The sequence below is a fragment of the Falco biarmicus genome, chromosome 16, assembly GCF_023638135.1.
Source record: "Falco biarmicus isolate bFalBia1 chromosome 16, bFalBia1.pri, whole genome shotgun sequence".
NCBI classification, from domain to species: Eukaryota; Metazoa; Chordata; class Aves; order Falconiformes; family Falconidae; genus Falco; species Falco biarmicus.
In genome coordinates, this window is record NC_079303.1 from 9529815 (window position 1) to 9548473 (window position 18659).

Sequence of the window (18659 nt, forward strand, 5' to 3'; positions counted from 1 at the left end):
TGATCCACCTCAAATGCACTGCACAGTCTGCATCTGGGAGTATCACAGGTCAAATAGTTAATCACTGCTTTTCCTCCCAGTAACAATAAAAATAGAAAAAAAAAAGAAAATCTCCCTACTTCCACGGCTCTTCCTTACAGGCTAGAGGTTTATGGAAGTGATGACCCATTTCACCCAACATACAAGACACCTTTTGAACAATTTTCAGAGCTGTCCAAAAACCCCCAGATCTTACACAACAATCAGTCCAAAGAAAGTACAGAGGTCTCTGCGCTACTGGACACATGCAGGAACACTTGTGTTTACTGGACACCATTGTAAAGGGAAAAGGCATTACACCAGCGTACCAGACCCTTGCCCAAAAGACTTTTCAAACCACCTGTTTGTTGACGCAGTCACTGCACTTCAACCCTTCCACCCACGACAACATCCTCTCAGGGGGCAGACTTGCCTGCTCTTGATCACAGAATCAGTCAGCAGAGATCATATTGAACCAAGCTAAAAACCAGGCCCAGTCTCTACGTTCACGGTTGGGATACACGGCTCCTATCACAGGGCACACACGGCGGTCCCACCTGAGTTACGTATCTGAAGTTGCATTTCCCATGGGTCAAATATTCCTCTTCAGATCTGCCTTGAAACTGAGGGCTCATGGTCAGTGAGAAGAAGAGAGTTCCTTGCCTCCTGTGCAGTCAGGTCATGTTCCCCTGCTAAAAGCAGCCTACTCATTTGTGTACAATCTGTTAAAAGAATAAAACCAAGTCTGAAGGTTATTCATTTGCTTCCTTAACATCCTACCATTTGCAGCATCCAGCCCGCAGAAGACGACTTCTGACAGAGCAACTTCTCCAAGCAACCTGCTATAAAAGGCAGGTCAACAGAATCACCAACAGCCAGGTCTGTACCCTCAGGGAGAGACTTTCAAAGCCCTTTGGAGGATTGCACTGGATCTGCGTGCTTTAGACCCCACTGCGTGGATTTACTGTTTTACTGGCAAAGGTTTTATGTACCACACATGAACATCTTCAAAACACCTACTGTAATGATCTCATGCATAAACAGACACAATGATTCTCTAATATCACACAGGAAGAACTCAATGGATGCTCCTACCAAGGCAGTGGCTCCCTTCTGTAGCCACTGAACAAGCAAAAGGATGGATCAGAACGACATTATGAAGCTCTGAAGCAAAATTTCTCTCTTCCTTTAGCTGTAATTTAGAGCTTCATTGAGTGCTGAAGAGTGTCAGCCTGACAGCTCTGAAGCGTGAAGCGCTTGATCCTCTGTGCCAGAACCACACCGGCACTGGCCACACAAGCTGCCTGCGTACTCACAGGGTCAGGGTCAGGGTCAGGGTCTTTACTGCCCTGCCACCGCAACACAGAAGTGAGGAAAGTAAAATGGAGATAGAAGTGTTCTTTCTCCACATAGTTGATGCTGGCAGCTTCTTGCCTCCAGCATTCCTGCACCTCAGGAGCTTGGGAAATGACAACAAATGTGAAACTTCCTGAAAATAATTTGCCTGACACACCACAGTGTAACACTTCCGTATGCCCACACCACACTTCTGGCTCCCAGCTGCTCTCCCGTGCTTCCCTCTAGCTACCTTTGAGGCACCTTTTCCATCTCCTCAGATCTGGCCAGCTGAAGAACACCCAACTCATGGCTCTAACATTCTTCCCCTTCCTCTCAACATCTTCCTGGTGGTCTCAGCTTTCTGCCCTCCAGATTAGGGGTTTATCATAACAGGACAAGGATAGCACTGGGTTGTTTTTTTTTTTTTTCTGTAAGGAAGCCAAATACTTAAAACTCTTTATTAAAATATAAAAATTAAGAGGAAGGGAAAAGCCAAAATGACAGCCAAGTGGAAGTTTCATTTGGTGCTCAAACCACCTGAATACTTGTGCTGCAGCTGCAGCCGAAAGCTGGCCCTTAGATGGCTGATCAGGATAAAGCCCCAAATCCTGCCACTAAGGTTTCAAATTATAAAATAATCCACCTAAGGGAGGGCAAAATGGATAAACACAAACATTGCCGTATGTTTACAGGGCCTTCACAGCACAATGGTTCTCTGATGGCACCGAGATCTTAGCAGTATGAAGAATTACAAAGGTCAAGTGCTATTTATAAGCAACGTACCCTTAAATCAACACTAGTGACAAAAGAGCCAAGCACTTGACTTGCAGAACGGCAGGTGATTCGTGACTTTCTCCACAGCTTCTACTACTGATGAAGCTTACAACCACCTCACCATTTGGGAACGACATCCGTTGCTAGTGTTGCTCTGGTTGGAAACTCAGCCAGAAGGAATTTGTCATTACAGGAATTCTCATGCCACTGAACTGGCAGCAAGGTACACAAGCCTCTTAATCCCTTTTTATACTTTTACACTTGTGCCATAAAACCATTCTCCACTCTCCATCTCACCACCTCTCCAAGCAGAAAAGTCCCATCTGCCACACACGTGTCACAAACTACACAGGATATGACACAGGTTTCAAATACATCAGAAAGTATCAAATCAGAAACTTTAAAACATAAAAGAAAATTTAAAAAAGGTGGCAGTGGGAAATTATTTTCTACCTTGATTGTTAGGTTCACAAGCTGCTAGTAGTTAACATTAATGGCTCACTATTTCAAGGTCATGATGGCAACAGTTCTGCAATGTGTGGATATCAGCGAGAGAATTGCTGCCTTGCACCAGTTCAGGTGCTCCACCTATACCTCGTCACAGATTTGAATTTTTTTTTTTTAAATGCTTATCAGGGTAGGATCTGCCTACCAAGACCAGATTTTAAGTGAAGTTACATTATGTTCCTCTTGATTTAAATACAGCAAGATAGCTCCACTGCTACATTCAGCCACAAGAACGTAAACACCTCCAGCTTCATAGACACCCATACATTATTTTTGTAAGGAACAAATGACTAAACATGGAACAATACTATGAAAAAGCAAAAGAATGCACACAATCAGCATTTTCCTATTTGGACCAAAAAAAGAAAATCTCTAACAGCAGATAAGTCTAAATTAAAAATCAGCCACATCCAGATCCCAAATGGGGTAGGGGTTATTGTGTGCCACAGACCTGGACTTGACTGTTGAAGGAAATCACGCACTAAGGAAAATTTGAGGTGGTTCTGCAGAAGTTTAACTAGAGCCTTGGCAACCTGGGACGTGAAAGGTACGTGCGCTATAGTATCACCCACAATAAAGGAAACTAGTCTCGCATTTTGAGTCTAACACCGCATCCGCAAACAAAATGAGGCTGCTACATTTGAGGAACACTGATGGAAACCTCACCTGCCATCCCAAAGTTATGCAATTCTTCCCTTTTTGCCACTTTCCTCAGCCTTGGTACATCTTTTGCAGAATCTGCAGCAAGGGCCCATAGCTTCTTCCTGTTTCTAACAGTGAATGTCTGGGTTTCACACGTTGGTTTCTTGTGCGGCACCAATAAGACCCAACACTTGCCTTCATAAATGCATCCGTACACTAGGGAAGAAAAGGAAAATTACCAGCCACAACATTGTACTGCCCACAGGGCAACAGTGTGCCTCACTTCGTAAGAGGATTTAAGACAGTAAATAACCCTCAAATATCTCCATAAACAAGCACAATTTAATCATGTGCTTTTAATCTGATTGCTGACACAATCTAACAAGAAGACACATTAAGGGAAGCAGAGCTGTAGTTAAAAAAGTGGGGCTTCTCTTTCCTCTCCTGAGGGTTTACCATCCAGAGCTGGTTGAAGTTCTGAACCTGTAAACCGCTCCCTCACACTTCTATGCTCGCTTTGGGAAACAAAGACGGCTGTTTGAATTCTTTTGCAGGTACAGTCTTTCTTTACTTTTGAGTTGGAATGAAATGAAAAGCTGCCATCAGTCCCACTTATGGCACAGGGACACAACCATGTTCCATGCACATGCCTGCACAGAAACACACGCAGAGGGAAACCATCCCTTGGGTATCAAACACAGAAACAGCACTGAAAACCTTGACTTGTGAGAGTCCCTGCAGCATTCTCCCAGGTCAATACACAGCATGCTTGTGGCAGGATCACCACTGCGTGTGCGTCACTTGCTTTCACTTCCATCTTCATCTCTAACCTGGCACTTGCCACCTCCAGACTGCAGCATGCATAAAAGAATTCTGTTTACTAGAAGCACGGCACCGTGTGAACCTTCTGCATGAAGACCGGTATTTAAAGAAATTGCTATAAAGAATAAAAATCTGCCGGCACCACTGACAGACATACACGCTGTGTTTTCTGAACAGGGCCGATACATTAAACCTGCAAACTAAGGACTGCGACACCTTGCTCCTTGCCCCTCTTCTTTTGCCCTCAGGCTGGTGCAGGAGCTCCTTTCACGAGAGCAGGCACACCACAGAAGCAGCTTTGCCGCCCACTGCCAAAGTCACAGCCTGCTCATCCTGGTCCCTCACCCTGTCTGTGCTGGTCTGTGCCTCTGTTCCCCTTCCTGCCCCTCCACTCCTCTCCCTGTCCCTCTCTCCTGCTGCTGATCCTGTATTCCCTGCGGCACCCCCCTGCCCCTCTGTCTCTGTCCCACTTCATCCCTCTGCCCGCTCCTCGCCAGTCCCTGTCCTTTCTCCATCCCTGCCCAGCCCCTCCCGCTCCCCCTGCCCCTCTGGCCCCCTCCTGTCCCTCTCCGGCCACCCCTCCGCCTTGACCCACGTCTCCCTGTCGCTCGGCGCCTCTCTTCCCCTCGTCCCTGCCCCATGGGGGCTCCGGGGCCAGGATCTGTGCTCGGGCAGCCCCGGGCAGTGGCCATGGGGCCTGCAGGGCCGGGGCTGGGGGCTGGTGTCCCCCAGGGCCCCACTGCAGGGCACCATGCCCCGGGGCATGCTGGGAGCTGTAGGCCGGGGCTGCCCCATGGCCAGGTTGTTCCCAGGGCATGCTGGGAGCTGTAGGCCCGGGGCTGCCCCATGGCCGGGTTGTTCCCAGCGCATGCTGGGAGCTGTCCCATGGCCGGGTTGTTCCCAGGGTGTGCTGGGCGCTGTAGGCCTGGGGCTGCTGGCAGCCATGTTGTTCCCAGGGCATGCTGGGAGCTGTAGGCCTGGAGCTGCCCCATGGCCAGGTTGTTCCCAGGGCATGCTGGGAGCTGTAGGCCCAGGGCTACTGGCAGCCAGGTTGTTCCCAGGGCATGCTGGGAGCTGTAGGCCCAGGGCTGCCCCATGGCCAGGTTGTTCCCAGGGCATGCTGGGAGCTGTAGGCCCAGGGCTGCCCCATAGCCAGGCTGTTCCCAGGGCATGCTGGGAGCTGTAGGCCCAGGGCTGCCCCATAGCCAGGTTGTTCCCAGGGCATGCTGGGAGCTGTAGGCCCAGGGCTGCCCCATGGCCGAGTTGTTCCCAGGGCATGCTGGGAGCTGTAGGCCCAGGGCTGCCCCATAGCCAGGTTGTTCCCAGGGCATGCTGGGAGCTGTAGGCCCCTGCTGGCAGCCTTGTTGTTCCCAGGGCATGCTGGGAGCTGTAGGCCCAGGGCTGCCCCATAGCCAGGTTGTTCCCAGGGCATGCTGGGAGCTGTAGGCCCGGGGCTGCTGGCAGCCATGTTGTTCCCAGGGCATGCTGGCAGCTGCCATTTCCCACCCTCACCCTCCTGGCAGCCATGTTGGGCTGGGCAGGCACAGCCTGTGCTGGGGCTGTGGCCGGGCTGAGGGGACCTGTGGCCGGCCGTGGGATGAGGGATGCTCTTGGGCTGGCACAGGGGTGTCTGCTGCCTGCTGGCTGCCCGGGGGTTCTGTGGGGAGGCTCCAACCCCCTGGAGTGCCAGGCCCCGGGGCAGCTGGAGTCAGGCCCGGCCGGGGCAGCCCTGGGGGTGAGCTGAGAGCTAAGGAGGGAAAGAGGCCCCAGAGCCACCCCGGCGTTTGTAGTTCCTGCAGGAATAGGGCTAGCGTGTTTTTCTGCTGACTCCGACAGGGCTCTGGCTACACCTGCCCTGCTGAGGGACTGGCAATATGCAGCTGCCTGGGAGAGTCACCAGACGGAGTATGAGTGCTCAAGCCTTGTTTCCCTTGCTGGAAAACACTCCATTCTTAAATACAGCCTGTCAGCGGCGAGATCCAGGCAGTCGGGATTGCTTCCTGTAGGGAGCAGCCTGGTGACTTGAGGCTGCTGCCTTCAGTGGCAGAGCTGGACACTTCTCGCTGACAGGATTAAGTTATAAAGAATCACTTGGAGAGGCTGCAGCTAAAGCAGTGATTAACTCCACCTATTGAATAAGCTCAGTAAGGGGTGGCAAGCTTTCTGAGGTACCTGGGCTATACCAATAGACGAGGGTAGTGGGGTAACGGTGTGTTGCCTTCAAGACCATACAGCACAGAGAATAAATGAAGTTCTATAACAACAAGTAGAGTGCAGGTGCCCCAGGAAAGTTCAGCTGAAGTTCACCAGGTTGTTAACCACCAACGATCTCTAAAGACCCCAAGAAAGGCCCCCAGGAACAAAGTGACATATGCAAGTGCCTTATGCATATGTAAATAATTTTGAGGAAGTAGGTAGTACAAAGTACATCTTCCCATCTGAACATGCTCAGAAAGGACCCTGAGGGGCTGGATATTGAACGGTGGAGCGTGTTGATGGGTCGTAGCTTGGTTTTTTTCCTTCTCACGCAAAATTTCATTTTGTTTTGTGGGTAAGCAAAACTGCATATTGCAATGTGTTTCCTTGATTGGTAGTTTTTGCATAACACGTGGGATCTGCAGACCTGCAAACCTGTTATGCAAACGTGTTATGCAGTTTAAACCCTGGTGCCTGGATACCCCAACAAGGACACATGCCTGGAATAAGGGTTCGCAAGTCTGGGGTATGCCATGGTTCTATTCCACGATTCACAACAAATCGCTCATGAACATTTCCTGAGTGGAGTGTTCTGATGGGGTGGGGGATTTATTCCCATGTTTCAACTCTGTTATCTAGTTTGGACTAAAATGTTTAAGGCACCAAGCCCATACCCCATTTATTATCCATTTGAATATGCCAACCTGGGGATAACATGCCTTTCTATTTGTGGTGTATGGATTCACCGTGGGGTCTCAATACATACTGGATCCCCCCTTTGCAAGGGGCACAGATCCCCTGCCCAGCAGGCAGCTTGTTGAGGGGCCCACCAGGACCTTCTCTGCCAAGCTGCTTTCCAGCAAGGTGGCCCCCGCCTGTGCCAGGGCCTGGGCTTGTTCATCCCCAGGGGCCAGAGTTGGCACTTGTTGGACCTGATGAGGTTCCTGCTGGCCCCTTTCTCTAGCCCAGCTGGGTCCCCACCTCCCAGCACACCCACTGTGGTACCAGACACCCCCACCCCCCATTTTGTGGGTGCCAGCAGTGCTCAATGCCAGACCATCCCCACTGGGTTCAGGCACTGAGGGTGAAGCAGCCCCAGCTGCGGGATGGATGGATGAGCTCCACAGATAGATCCATGGATAGAGGAAAGATTTAACATTTCAGATGAGGGGGCAGGCCAGGGGGGTCCCAGCCCTGCACCCCACCAGCTGCTCACTGGCAGGGGAACCCACTGCTCTTGTGGGAGCAGCGCTGCCACCACGGGGCTTGCAGAAACGGACACAATGGAGCCGGCAGTGGCATCTCCACCAAGCCTTTGGGCAGCCCCACAGGTGGGAGCAGCCCTCCTGCAGGCACAGTCCTGCCCGGCACAGTCCTGAGGCTGCCTGCCCACGTGCCCTGCCCACGGGGACATGGTGCTGGGGCCTGGGCTCTGCTGGGGTGCTGCTGCCCGGCCCCACGTGGATGGTGCTGCCCAGGCCCATGGAGCTGATTCTGTCTGGTGTCATGGGGCTCCTCTTCCTCATCCCCATTGGGCTCCTTCTGCCCACCTGCACAGGGCTGCTTCTGCTTGGCCCCGTGTCCTCCCCTTGGCCTTTGTCCCCATCTGCCATCTTCTCCATGTGCGCATCTGCCCCCAGCAGCTCCACTCGAAGGACCTGGGGCCACCCTCTGGCCTCCAGCAGCCCTGGCTAGAGCTGCTCCTCTTTCCTGCTGCTCCTCTTTCCTGGCAGGGGGGAGGGAGACAGCTGTGGGGTGGTGGTGTGCATGGTGTGTGTCCCACTACAGACCGCCTCTTGCCACTTGGCCATCATTACTTGCAGAAACTTTTGGTACTGCCTGGTCACTATACGGGTGTCCTGGACGATATGGATGAGCTCCCCAGTGAGGTTCTGTGTGACCATGGCCATGGCTGAGGGGCTGCCGGGGGTGGCTCCACATCGATGGGGCTCTACACACTGTCCCTGCCATCCAATGGGGAACTCCTCATGCTTTGGCATCCCTGCCACCCACAAGGAATTCCTCCTCTGGCAGCTCCAGGGAGAGGCCCTGGCCAAGGGCAATTCCCAGCTTCCCACTGGCACCCAGGTTGCCCTGATGGACCAGGAAGGTGCAGAGCCGGGTAGTGCCACTGGCTCTGCCATCACACCAGGCCAGTGGTGTGGGACACAGTAGAGGGAGCCCAGGTAGAACGGCCAGTGCATGACAGGGAGGGCAGCAGGGCCCGTGGGGACTGGTGCTCCCTTGGCAGAACATCTGCACTCGCCCTGCAGTGGAGGACGGGGAAGAGAGAGAAGGCTGTTGCCCTGCAGTGCTCATGCACATGTGCAAGCCCACGTGTGCAGGTCCAACTTCTGTTAGTGAGGACTGGCAGGTTTCTTGGACAGGCACTGGGAAGGCAGTCAGGTGTCGGGTGGCCTGAGGGTCCTGACCTCTTCTTCCTCAGCCAAAGTGCCGCGAGTCCCAGAATCACACAATGGTCGTTGTTGGAGGGAACCTCTGGAGATTATCCAGTCCAACGCCCTGCAAAAGCAGGCTGTGCTAGAGCAGGTTGCACAAAATCCTGTGCAGGTGGTGCTGGAATGTTTCCAGAGGCCTCTCTGGGCAGCCGGTGCCAGTGATCTTAAGCTGGAGTGCTGTGCAAGGGTCCCTGTGCTGGTGGGGGGCAGTGCCTGGGCTAGCTGCAACATCAAGGCACTGCAAAGGGGCAAGGAGATGATGAGCACAAGCCCATGCCACGCTCCCTGCCTCCCCGCATGACAGTGCCTGTTGCCAGGTCCCTGATGGCTGTGGAGGCCACCTGGCACTGGGCACCCTCTACCCTGCAGTGCGCTGGAGCTGTCTTTGCCCTGGAGCTGTCTTAGGCTCGTGCTAGTCCACCCAGGTCCTGAGACCTTCCTTGCACCCCAGACCCCTCTGCAGAGCCTCAAGCACTCAAAGGAAGCCCGCTGGACTGGGGGCCTGGTCCCTAGACTTGACCATTCCACTCGAGTCCCCGCGGCACTCCTCCATAGGTGTCTGTAATGCCCCAGAGCCTTCTGTTGCTCGACTAGCCAGACCTTGGGAGCCCTCCCGAGGCAGTCATGGTGACCCAGGCACTCTGTTTGTCCCCCCGTCCCTCAGGGAGCCCTGCAGGGTCCCTCTGGCCCCCTTAGCACCTCTGTACTCTGCATGGAAACCTTCCCGAGTGCATCATGGTGCAGGGACGTGGCAGTGCAGTAGAAGCAGATACTGTGGTGTCGCTGGGGTGCCCGGAGAACTACAAGGAGGTCAGAGCTGGGACCACCCATCCCATGCCCTCTCCTCACTGCCCGTCAGTTCTACTTGGGAAAGACACCCTGGGTTCAGGCTTCTTGTTCCAGCTTTATTGAATTGCAGCCGTTCTCTGGAGAAGAGCTGCACCTCTGCCTGGCTTAGCAGCACCAGCAGCACAGTGATCGCAGGGTGCATCGTGACGTTTGCCGCACCCTTGGAGTGCTCAGGATGGAGGTGGTCTGAGCTGCCAGGGAACAGATGGAGGGTTCATTGTCTTCCTCCAAGGTCTGAAGGGCTGTGATGGAAAGAAACGGAGCAGAGATGAACTGCCGTGTCTGCGAAAACCACCGGGCATCCCCTCCAGCCCATGCTCCCTACTCACTGTGGCAGATCTCAGCCAGCTTCTCCTCCCTTTGGTCCCTCAGGAGCTGCCCAGCAAGCCCTAGGGACAGAGCTTCATCAGACCCGCCACTCCCCAGCATGCTCCCAGCAGCACAGCCCCCAGCGCAGCTGGCTGGGCTGCACGCCCTCCTCCCCCTCACCAGGCTGACCCCAGGGAAGAGCAGTAGCTGAGGCGGGTGGGACTGAGCAAGGCAGCCACCGAGCCCACCTGCATGGTCAAGGGTGGGAGAGAGAGGCCAAGGCCCTGCACGGGGCAGCCGAGGCTCTGGCAGACACCGGGCTGCTCCTTGCTGCCGGTGCAGCGGCGGGACTGGGGCTGGGCTGCCAAAAGCGGGACCCTGGGGGCTGTGGCTCACCGATGAACCTGACGGCCGTTGCTCGCAAGGTGGCCTGAGCATCCTCCAGGTACGGCAGGCTCTGATTCAAGTACTCTTCGGTCCTGCGCCTGTCCCGCTGTAGCTGGAGAGAGCACAAGGGTATGGGCATGTCACACAGCCTCCCCAGCTGGCCGGAGCAGTCCCGCCTGCCAGCACCCGCCGCTGCCCAGAGCCCTCCCTCCCGCTGGGTGCGGGGAGAGGGGTGTGGAGAAGAGCCCTTGGAGCTCTCTTCTCGAGGACAGGGAACAAGGATGCAGCTCCAGGCTGTGGGCTGCGGGCTGCAGCAGGGCAGGTGAGGCACAGCTGCAGAGCGCGCAGGGCAGACCCGTGGCGCAGCGCTCCTCCAGTGGTTGTCCTCACCAAGCACTCTGCAATCCTCCATGTCTGATGGCTCTGCAGCAGGTGTTTGAGCTTTTTCCACTTGAGGAGCTCTGCTGCAGCGAGGAGGGCTTCCCTGGAGGCCTGCAGAACAGCAGAAACTGGGAGATGGCACCACGGCCTGGGGAAGGAGACCTGGCATCTCCCTGCCTTTTCCTTTCTTCCTGGGGTCATCCCGCCCTTAGGAAGCTGGGAGGTACCCTGGCCCAAACATCTCAGGTTTTCATCCCTACATCACTGCTTAGCTTTGGAATCTGTACCTTGGCCACGCTGTGGATTTGGTCACTCATGTGAAAGATGAGAGGGAGCAAGCCCATTTCCACTTTTGTCTTCATCTGCCTCTTGTTCTTCCTCACCACAGTCTTCATTAGGTCTCTGAAGAGGCTGATGGAGAGCTCTCTCACCTCGCCGAAGCCCTGGTAGAGAGAAGCAGAGTAGGACTTGCGTCCTTGTAGGTAGCTGTCCCCAACCAGCGCCTGGACACAAGGCTTGGGCTCCCCTATCAGCCTTACCGCAGCAAAGAGGGGCAGGAGCTTCTCCATCAGCTGGACAGCGATGGGGCTGGCCTTTGTCTTCAGGTGACCTATGACGTTTCGCGAGACCACCAGGGACTTCATCTTGATATTTGTGTTGCCATCCTCCAGGACCTTCATCATGTCTGGCATGAAGACCTCCATTTTTCTTGCCTGCATGAAAGACAGAGCTTCTGTTTCCTGAAAAGGACTATGCCCAGCAAGCTCCCCAGGCAGCCACCAGGCCCCACCATGGCCAGGAGGGCCTTTGGAGCAGTCACCCAACCTCCTGACTCCCAGCCAAGGCCAATCCACCAGCTTATCCGCTGCCCCAGCCCCTGGCTGCCAATATGGCTCCCTTTGATGATGCCCTGCTCACCATCTCAGCTCTCTCTGACAGCGTCATGAGGCTCCTGAGCACCAATGAGAGCACTGCTGGGCTTGGATCCCTCAGAAACCTCAAGACTTTGTACATTGGAGAGAATTCCTCATCCTCCAAATCAGTGCAGGTCAGCAGCTGAAAGAAAGCCAGCGGTGAGTGACCAGAAGAGCCAGCATGACTCCCCACACCGCGCAGCTGTTCCCATCAGCAGCTGAGGACAAGAGCACTGGGGCTTCTTCTGGTAACTCACAGCCAAGCGAACAAAACAGGTGTCCTCCTGGTATGTGTAGAAGAGCCTGTTTTGCCGGTCCTGGAGTTTGATGAACAGCTCCTTCAGAACCTTCTCCAAGGTCTGGGCTGTGGAGAGCATCACCTCCCACAGTGCCAGGGCAGTGCTGCAAGCCAGAGCGTTCTGTCAGCAGGGTGACCCCATCCCCAGCAGTGTGGCCTGGGCCAGCCCTGCGTAACACAGACCCTCCTCCCTGGGCAGGCAGGAGAGGGCTGAGGTGCTGTGCTCCCCATGGGGTGGGACAGAGGGTGGTGGCGAGGCTCTGGGCTGGCTTTGGTGCTGGGGACGCGGCCAGCCCACCAGGGCTGGAATGGGTGCTGGGACGGGGGAAGGGCCCCGCTCCTCGGGGGTGTCCTGCGGTACTCCTTGGGTCTGGCAGCCAGAGAGTCTCCGGGTCCCTCTCACCACTAGGAGCAAGCCCTCCTGGCTGTCAGGACCGCTACCTGTCTCCTCGTGGAGCGATCTTCAGCAGCGTGGTGACAACGTCCCCAGGGCACTGGTTAGCCATCAGGAGCAGCAGTGACTCCATGCTACGCTGGCCTGACTCCATGGTCACGTATTCCCAGGATTCATAGATGCAGCTCATGATCTTTGGCACCTGGAGGGGACACAAGTGATGGTGGTGCTGCCACTGGAGGGCAGCCATTGCCCCAGCTGCCCTTGCCATCCCTCTCCTGCCTTAAGGTGGCTTCAGGTGCCTGAGACACCTGGCTTTGGGCGGGAGGCAGGGATGGAGGGAGGAACAAGGCGGGCCAGGGCTGAAGGACAGGGTAATCCAGCCACAGGCCACTTACATCTGTCAGCCAGACGTGAGGGTCTGCCATGACCACGTCCATCACACTGCTGCCCAGCGGCTTTTTCTTGGCATTTAATTCTCTCAGGGTATCAATGATTGTGAGGACGATGTCTGTCCTCTCAGATGGTTGAAGGTATTTTGCAAAGGCCTATGGCAGGAAGGAAGGGAGTGAAGAATGTCACGTTGAGCGCCCTGATTGTGCTGCTAAGCTGGACAGTGCGAGCAGCCCTGGTGAGAGATGCACAGCAGTGCTGGTAGCAGAGGCTGCAGTCACTGCGTGGGGGAGGATGAGAAGAGAGGGCCCCCAGGGTGAGGGAGGAGGCTTGGGCTCTGGGGCACAGTGTGCTGGCCCTACAGAGAACCAGGGCCTGCTGTTGGCCAGGCGGAAAATGCTGCTTGGGCACTGGAGTGCAGCCCTCGCGTTGTCCCTGCTTGGGGACAGCAGAAACCCTGCTGAGAGCAGGGACAGGGAGGCCACGCCAGCCCCGCTCATTTTGGATGCCTTCTCACACAAGAGCCCTGCTGATGCCACAGGCAAGGCACGGGGGCAGCTCCTTACCATGGCAAAGTCTCTGGCGGTGGGTGAACAGCACAAGGAGGTGGTCTCAGCTTCCCAAGCCGCTGGCAGCTGTGCATTCTCCTCTGACAGTGTCGTGCCTAAAGAGCAGGGCAAACACAGGAGAGTGCGTGAGACCCAGCTGCTTTGCCAGCAAGCTTACCAGCTCCTGAGAAGAGCTTTGATCTAGGAATGGCTGAGAAGGGAGGTGATGACCCACAGTGAAAGGAGGAGGTGGTGGAGAGAGATGTAAATGAAAGGGTGACCTGCCTCCCGTGTATTTATGCCAATGCTCCTGGCCTGGTCAACTCCAAGGACCTAGAGCTCTGCATGCAGTCCCACAGTTAAACTGTGGTTGGAATAACAGTGACGTGGGGTACGGCTCGCATGGATGGAGTGCTGTGGGGCAGTGGTACAAGCTCTTCAAGGAAGAGGGGATGAGGAGTGGGGCTGCCTCCTGAGTGAAGGAGCAGCTCAGCTCCACGGGACGATCAGCTGTGTGGGACACAGCGTGGGTCAGGAGCAGGGGAGAGGCGGTGCTGGTGACATGGTGGTGCCTCCAGCAAGCACAGGAAGGGCCCGCCACAACGCGCAGGAAGACAAGCAGACGGCTCGATTGATGTCGTTGTGCAGGGGCGGGGGAGGCAGCCCACCACTGCTTCTCTTACGTTTTTGCTGGCGGGTGAATAGGAAAAGGGAGAAAAGGGCATCCAAAGCCACACGGCTGGTCTTTTCTTCCCCAGATGACACGAGCAGGAGGAGACGTCCAAGCAGCTGCCCGAGGACTGGGATGAGGATCTCTCTGCAGGAGGCATGTCTGTCCTCATTTTGAGCAGCCTGGGTGAGGGAGGCAGAAGAGCAGAAGGGCTGAGGGCAGGCGCCTGGGGCCAGAGCCCCGGCCCCAAGAGCGTGGCCAGGGCTGGACCCAGGTGTGCCAGAGCTTTGCAGGACCATGCTGGCCGCGGCTCCCAAAGCAGCTAGCTGGGTGGCAGCCCCGCACAGGGAGAGCTGCCAGGCCTGGGCTCCCACCATGTTCCTTGGGCAGTCCCGTCCAACACAGGACTGGGGGCAAAGCTGGCTCCTGGCAAAGAGGGGGCTGGGGAGAGAAGCCCATGGGAAACAGAGGCACCAAGACCCCCACTTCAGCACAGAGGCTGGCAGAGCACCCAGACCTGTGCCCAGGCTTGCCCTGCAGGCGCCTCAAAGCTGCCAGCTGTGCTGGCGCGCAGGGAATGGGAGGTGGCCTGGCTGGAGAGTACCTGGTCCTTCCATACCTCCAGCGAGGAATAGCTGGCCAGCAAATGGCTCAGCATCCTAATCCTGCCCACGGTCCTCTCAAGCACAGCTGGTCTCTCAGAGCTGGTGAAAGCCAACAGCACCTTGGAAGAGAAAAGCTGCTGGTGTGCCTTGCAGCTCCAGGGCTGGACTTGCACAGTCCATCAATGCTTCCTCTGATCTGGGGCAAAGCCTGTAGTGGCGTTCCTGCCCCTAGGGTCCTTCACAGGCTTTGGACAAATGCCCCGAGCCTGCCTTGTGGCCAGGCAGGAAGGTAGATGCCACCCACTGCAGCCGCTGTGCTACAGAAGAGCCTGGTGGGTAGCCCCCGGTTACCCAAGGCAGGTGCGCACCCTCCCTGCCATGCTGTCTCTCTGCATGGCGCTGGCGTGGGGACCACCCACTCAGGAGTGGGCACCCCCTTCCCTCCAGGGTGAGGAATGGCCCCTGTGAAGCCCACTCTTGGCCCATGCCAGACCTGAAAGATACTCTGCAAGTTCTCCTTGCTGACTCTGGAGGCAGGAGAGCTGAGCACCATTGTCTCCAGCATGGTGTCCATGGCATTCAGGGTCTGCAGAGAGGACAAAGAGTTGTGGCAGCGATTCTACTGTTCCGCCACCCCCAGGAGACTGATCTGAACTCCCAGAGCCACGGCAGGAGTCCCACACGGCCTCGCAGTTTCCAGGAGAGACCCAGGGGCAGACAGTGTGCTGCCGACAGAGCAACCTGTGGCATTGGATGGGGCCAGGCCCACGGGAAGGGCACAAAGGGACGAGGGTGGGAAAGCAAAGGCAAGAGCCTGCCCTGCCTCAGATCTCTGGTTGTATGGCAGCACAGGGTTATCAGGGAGCAGCCCAGAGGGACTGGGCGCTCCTGCAGGTCCCTGAAGTACCCAGCACGTACCCTGAAGTAGAGGGAAGTGTCCAGTCCCTCCATTTCCTCTGCTGGAGGAAGCCCCAAGACACTCAAGCAGCAGGCATGTAGACTGCTTTTCTCTTTGCCCTCCAGCACCGTCTGCACTGAGCTGCAAAGAGAGAGAGGGGCCAGTTGGACACCGATGCTGGGAGCAGTGCCTCGAGGCCTCGCGCGGGTGCGCACAGGCCTCTGAGGAAGGGGTCCCCAGCAGGGATGGGTAGGTACCTCAATTCGGCGATGGCAAGCATGGCAAGTTGCCGCACTGCTGTGCGCAGCTGGTCCCTGGGCTCTTGTTCCACCAGCTCCTACAGAGCACAACCGAGATGGGACCTGGCAGCTGCCAGCACCCAGCACCACCAGCCCCTTGCTGTGGCCAAGCATTGTCCTCACAGGGTGCCAGTGCCGGGGGTCCTTGCCCCCTTCCCTAGAGCCACCGGGTGTCCCCTCACCTTGACCTTCTCTGCCAGCTCGTATCCGTGGCAGAAGATATCCAGGCCCTGTGACAAGCCATGGTGCTTGGCGGTTCTGCACAGGCTGCAGATGCTCTCAAGAAACTTCATCTCCTGGCCCTCCTCCTGGCAGCGGGGGGACAGAGAGACAAACGGGGAGTGTGAGAGGGGGACACACAGGGGCAGCAGCACCACAGCACTGGGGGTGCAGGAGAGCTGGCAGAAGCAGCTCTGCCCAGCCCGGCAGCAGAGCCCCTGTCTGCCGAGGCTGGCACAGCCACATTCGGAAGGGCCGTGGTTACCTTTTCTGGGCTGCTGGCAAAGGCTTGGATGAAGTCCACGCTTTGCTTCTCCTGTGTGTACACAGGCAACCAGCTGGCATCTAATAAAGGGGGAGAGCAGGGAGGGCTGTAGAGAGGCTGCGGGTGGCAGGAGAGCAGAGGAAGATGTGCCCTGTGTCCAGCCCGTGCCCACTCCCCTGGCCCAGTCATCCCGTGTGTGTCAGGGCTGGAGGGTGCCTGGCAAATGGGCTGTGATGCTGGGGCACGGTGCGGTGGGGAAAGCCCCGGTGCCCAGGGCTGAGGAACTGGCTTGCAGACGGGCAGGAGAGGTCCCCATCCCACAGCACCGCTGCCTCTGGCTGCCTGTGCCCCAGGCCAGGAGCTGGGTCCCCCCCTCTGCTCTCTCCCTCCTTGGGACAGGCTGTGCTGGGGCCACTTCCAGCGCTGAGCAGCCCTGTCACCCAGGCAGCATCGTGTCCCCAAGCCATGGGACCCCTGCTGCCAGTGTGCCACGGAAAGATTATCATGGCATTGAGCATGGGGCGCTCGCTGGCCTCAGCCCTGCCCAGGCCGAGAGGGCCCCTCACTCACCAGTCACCAGTGGCTGGACCACGCACACCTCGTGGGGCTCCGGTGAAGACCTGCTCTCCTGGGGAGCCCCATCCTTCTCCCAGGCTACACTGGGGAATCTGGGGGATCTCCTCATCATCCTGCAGGACAGAAAGGGGTAGGTGTGGGGAAAAGGGAAGCTTTGGCGAGACGCCTGGGCGCCGTGGGGCTGCTGGGTGCAGCAGGGAGAGACGTGGGCTGTGCTCGGGGGCTCCTCGCCCGCTCCATGCTCCTGCCCTGTCCCGTTGCTGTCCTGATGGAAACCGTGGGCTGGGGCCACGGCCGTGGTGAGTACATGCACTGCAGTGTGGTGTCACCAGATGAGGTCACAAAGACCTCACTGTGACCCACTGGCCCAGGAGGGAGGGGCCCGGAGCCCCCGGGGGGGGCATGGGGCTGGTTCAGCCGTGGGCACCTGGGTGCTCTCGGGGTGCCTCCAGGCCCCTCTTTGACCTCCAGTGTATCCCAGAGCCCCTTGCTCAGACGCCCCGGCATGCCCGCCAGGAAAAGGCCTTTGAGATCACCAAGTCTAACCATTAACTTGATGGTCTGCCAAGTCCATCACTCAAGCATGGCCCTAAGCACTACATCTAGGTGGGTTTTTAAACACCTCCAGGGATGGTGTTTCCACCACCTCCCTGTGCAGCCTGTTCCAATGCTTGACCAACCAGTCAGTGAAGACATTTTTCCTAACATCCAATCTAAACCTCCCCTGGCATACCTTGAGGCCATTTCCTCTTGTCCTATTGCTTGTTACCTGGGAGAAGAGACCAAACCAACCCCCACCGGCCTGCAGCCTCCTTTCAGGTAGCTGTAGAGAGTCTGAAGGTCCACCCTCAGCCTCCTCTTCTGCAGGCTAAACACCACCAGCTCCCTCAGCCGCTCCCCATCAGACTTGTGCTTGATTCACCAGCTTCACTGCCCGTCTTCGGGCACGCTCCAGCACCTCGGCGCCTTCCCTGTAGTGAGTGGCTCAAAACGGAACACAGCGCTTGAGGTGCGGCCTTGGCAGTGCTGAGTACAGGAAGACAATCACTGCCCTGGCCCTGCTGGCCACACTTTTTCGACACACACTGGGATGCTGTTGGCCTTCTTGACCACCTGGGCTCACTGCTGGCTCATGGTCAGCCAGCTGTCCCCCAGCACCCCCGGGTCCTTTTTGTCCAGGCAGCTTTCCCAAGCCTGTATGTAACATTGTGGGAGGAGGTTGTTGTGACCCAAGGGCAGGACTCAGCATTCTCTGTGTTGAACGTCATACAATTGGCCTTGGCCCACGGATCTCCTGTCCAGGTCCCTCTGAAGAGCCTTCCTACCCTTAGGCAGATCAACATCCCCTGGCCCAGCTTGCCGAGGGTGCACTCGATCCCCTCGTCTACATTGTCGATAAAGATACCCATTGGCACTGCTGTTCCCCAGGCCTGGCAGCCTTTCCTCGGGCCGCCTGCTCTGCTTTGTGGGTGCCGAGTGCCTGTGCCTGGGGTGTGGGTGGCCTGTCCCGGGGTGTGGGGACCTCTCCCTCAGGACAGCAGCCTCCTCTTGTTACCCAGCCTCTCTGCCTGGGTCTGCAGCCTTTGAGTCGGTGCTGGCTTCACCCCAGTGTAACACCAGGTGCCTGCCAGCACATCTCTATCACTCTCCCCCCCAGCTGGACAGGGGAGAGGAAAGGCAACAAAAGACTTGCGGGCCAAGAGAAGGACAGGGAGAGATCGTGCACCCATTACCATCACAGGTAAAACAGACTTGGCACAGGGAAATTACCTGAATTGATAGCCAGCCCAATCCCAGTAGGGTCATGAGAAAAAAACCCTAAATCTTAAAACACCTTCCCCCGACCCCTCCCTTCTTCCCAGGCTCAACTTCACTCCTCATTGTCGTCCACAACTCCT

General features: G+C 56.7%; 2 protein-coding genes across 2 annotated transcripts; both read right to left on the minus strand.

Annotated features, from left to right (window-relative positions):
* Window positions 1–9653: 9653 nt before the first annotated feature.
* On the minus strand, window positions 9654–11732 carry LOC130159632 (maestro heat-like repeat family member 5). The gene is made up of 7 exons (XM_056361448.1): window positions 11601–11732; window positions 11222–11395; window positions 10970–11125; window positions 10692–10793; window positions 10311–10413; window positions 9935–9994; window positions 9654–9847 (listed from the first exon to the last, which is right to left on the minus strand). The coding sequence occupies exons 1-7, from the start codon at window positions 11694–11696 to the stop codon at window positions 9711–9713; spliced, it is 828 nt and encodes a 275-aa protein (XP_056217423.1). The 5' UTR covers window positions 11697–11732; the 3' UTR covers window positions 9654–9710.
* On the minus strand, window positions 11722–17268 carry LOC130159861 (maestro heat-like repeat family member 5). Its single transcript, XM_056361893.1, has 13 exons — window positions 17189–17268; window positions 16756–16874; window positions 16186–16265; window positions 15884–16009; window positions 15660–15739; window positions 15423–15543; window positions 14998–15090; window positions 14519–14623; window positions 13913–14081; window positions 13248–13345; window positions 12687–12836; window positions 12336–12490; window positions 11722–11998 (listed from the first exon to the last, which is right to left on the minus strand). Exons 1-13 carry the CDS (start codon window positions 17266–17268, stop codon window positions 11722–11724), a joined length of 1653 nt encoding a protein of 550 aa, XP_056217868.1.
* Between the last annotated feature and the right edge of the window lie 1391 nt (window positions 17269–18659).

Bases quoted from the DNA above. Each gene is read 5' to 3' on its own strand.
- LOC130159861 (XM_056361893.1), bottom strand. From the start codon at position 17,268: ATGCCGGGGCGTCTGAGCAAGGGGCTCTGGGATACACTGGAGGTCAAA. The intron at 15,091-15,422 runs GTACGTGCTGGG...TCCTCTCTGCAG, and splicing joins ACACTTCCCTCTACTTCAGG to ACCCTGAATGCCATGGACAC. The intron at 13,346-13,912 runs GTAAGAGAAGCA...CCTGCTCTTTAG, and splicing joins ATTCACCCGCCAGCAAAAAC to GCACGACACTGTCAGAGGAG.
- LOC130159632 (XM_056361448.1), bottom strand. From the start codon at position 11,696: ATGTACAAAGTCTTGAGGTTTCTGAGGGATCCAAGCCCAGCAGTGCTC. The intron at 11,396-11,600 runs GTGAGCAGGGCA...TCTTTCATGCAG, and splicing joins TGTCAGAGAGAGCTGAGATG to GCAAGAAAAATGGAGGTCTT. The intron at 10,794-10,969 runs GTACAGATTCCA...GCTGTTCTGCAG, and splicing joins AAATCCACAGCGTGGCCAAG to GCCTCCAGGGAAGCCCTCCT.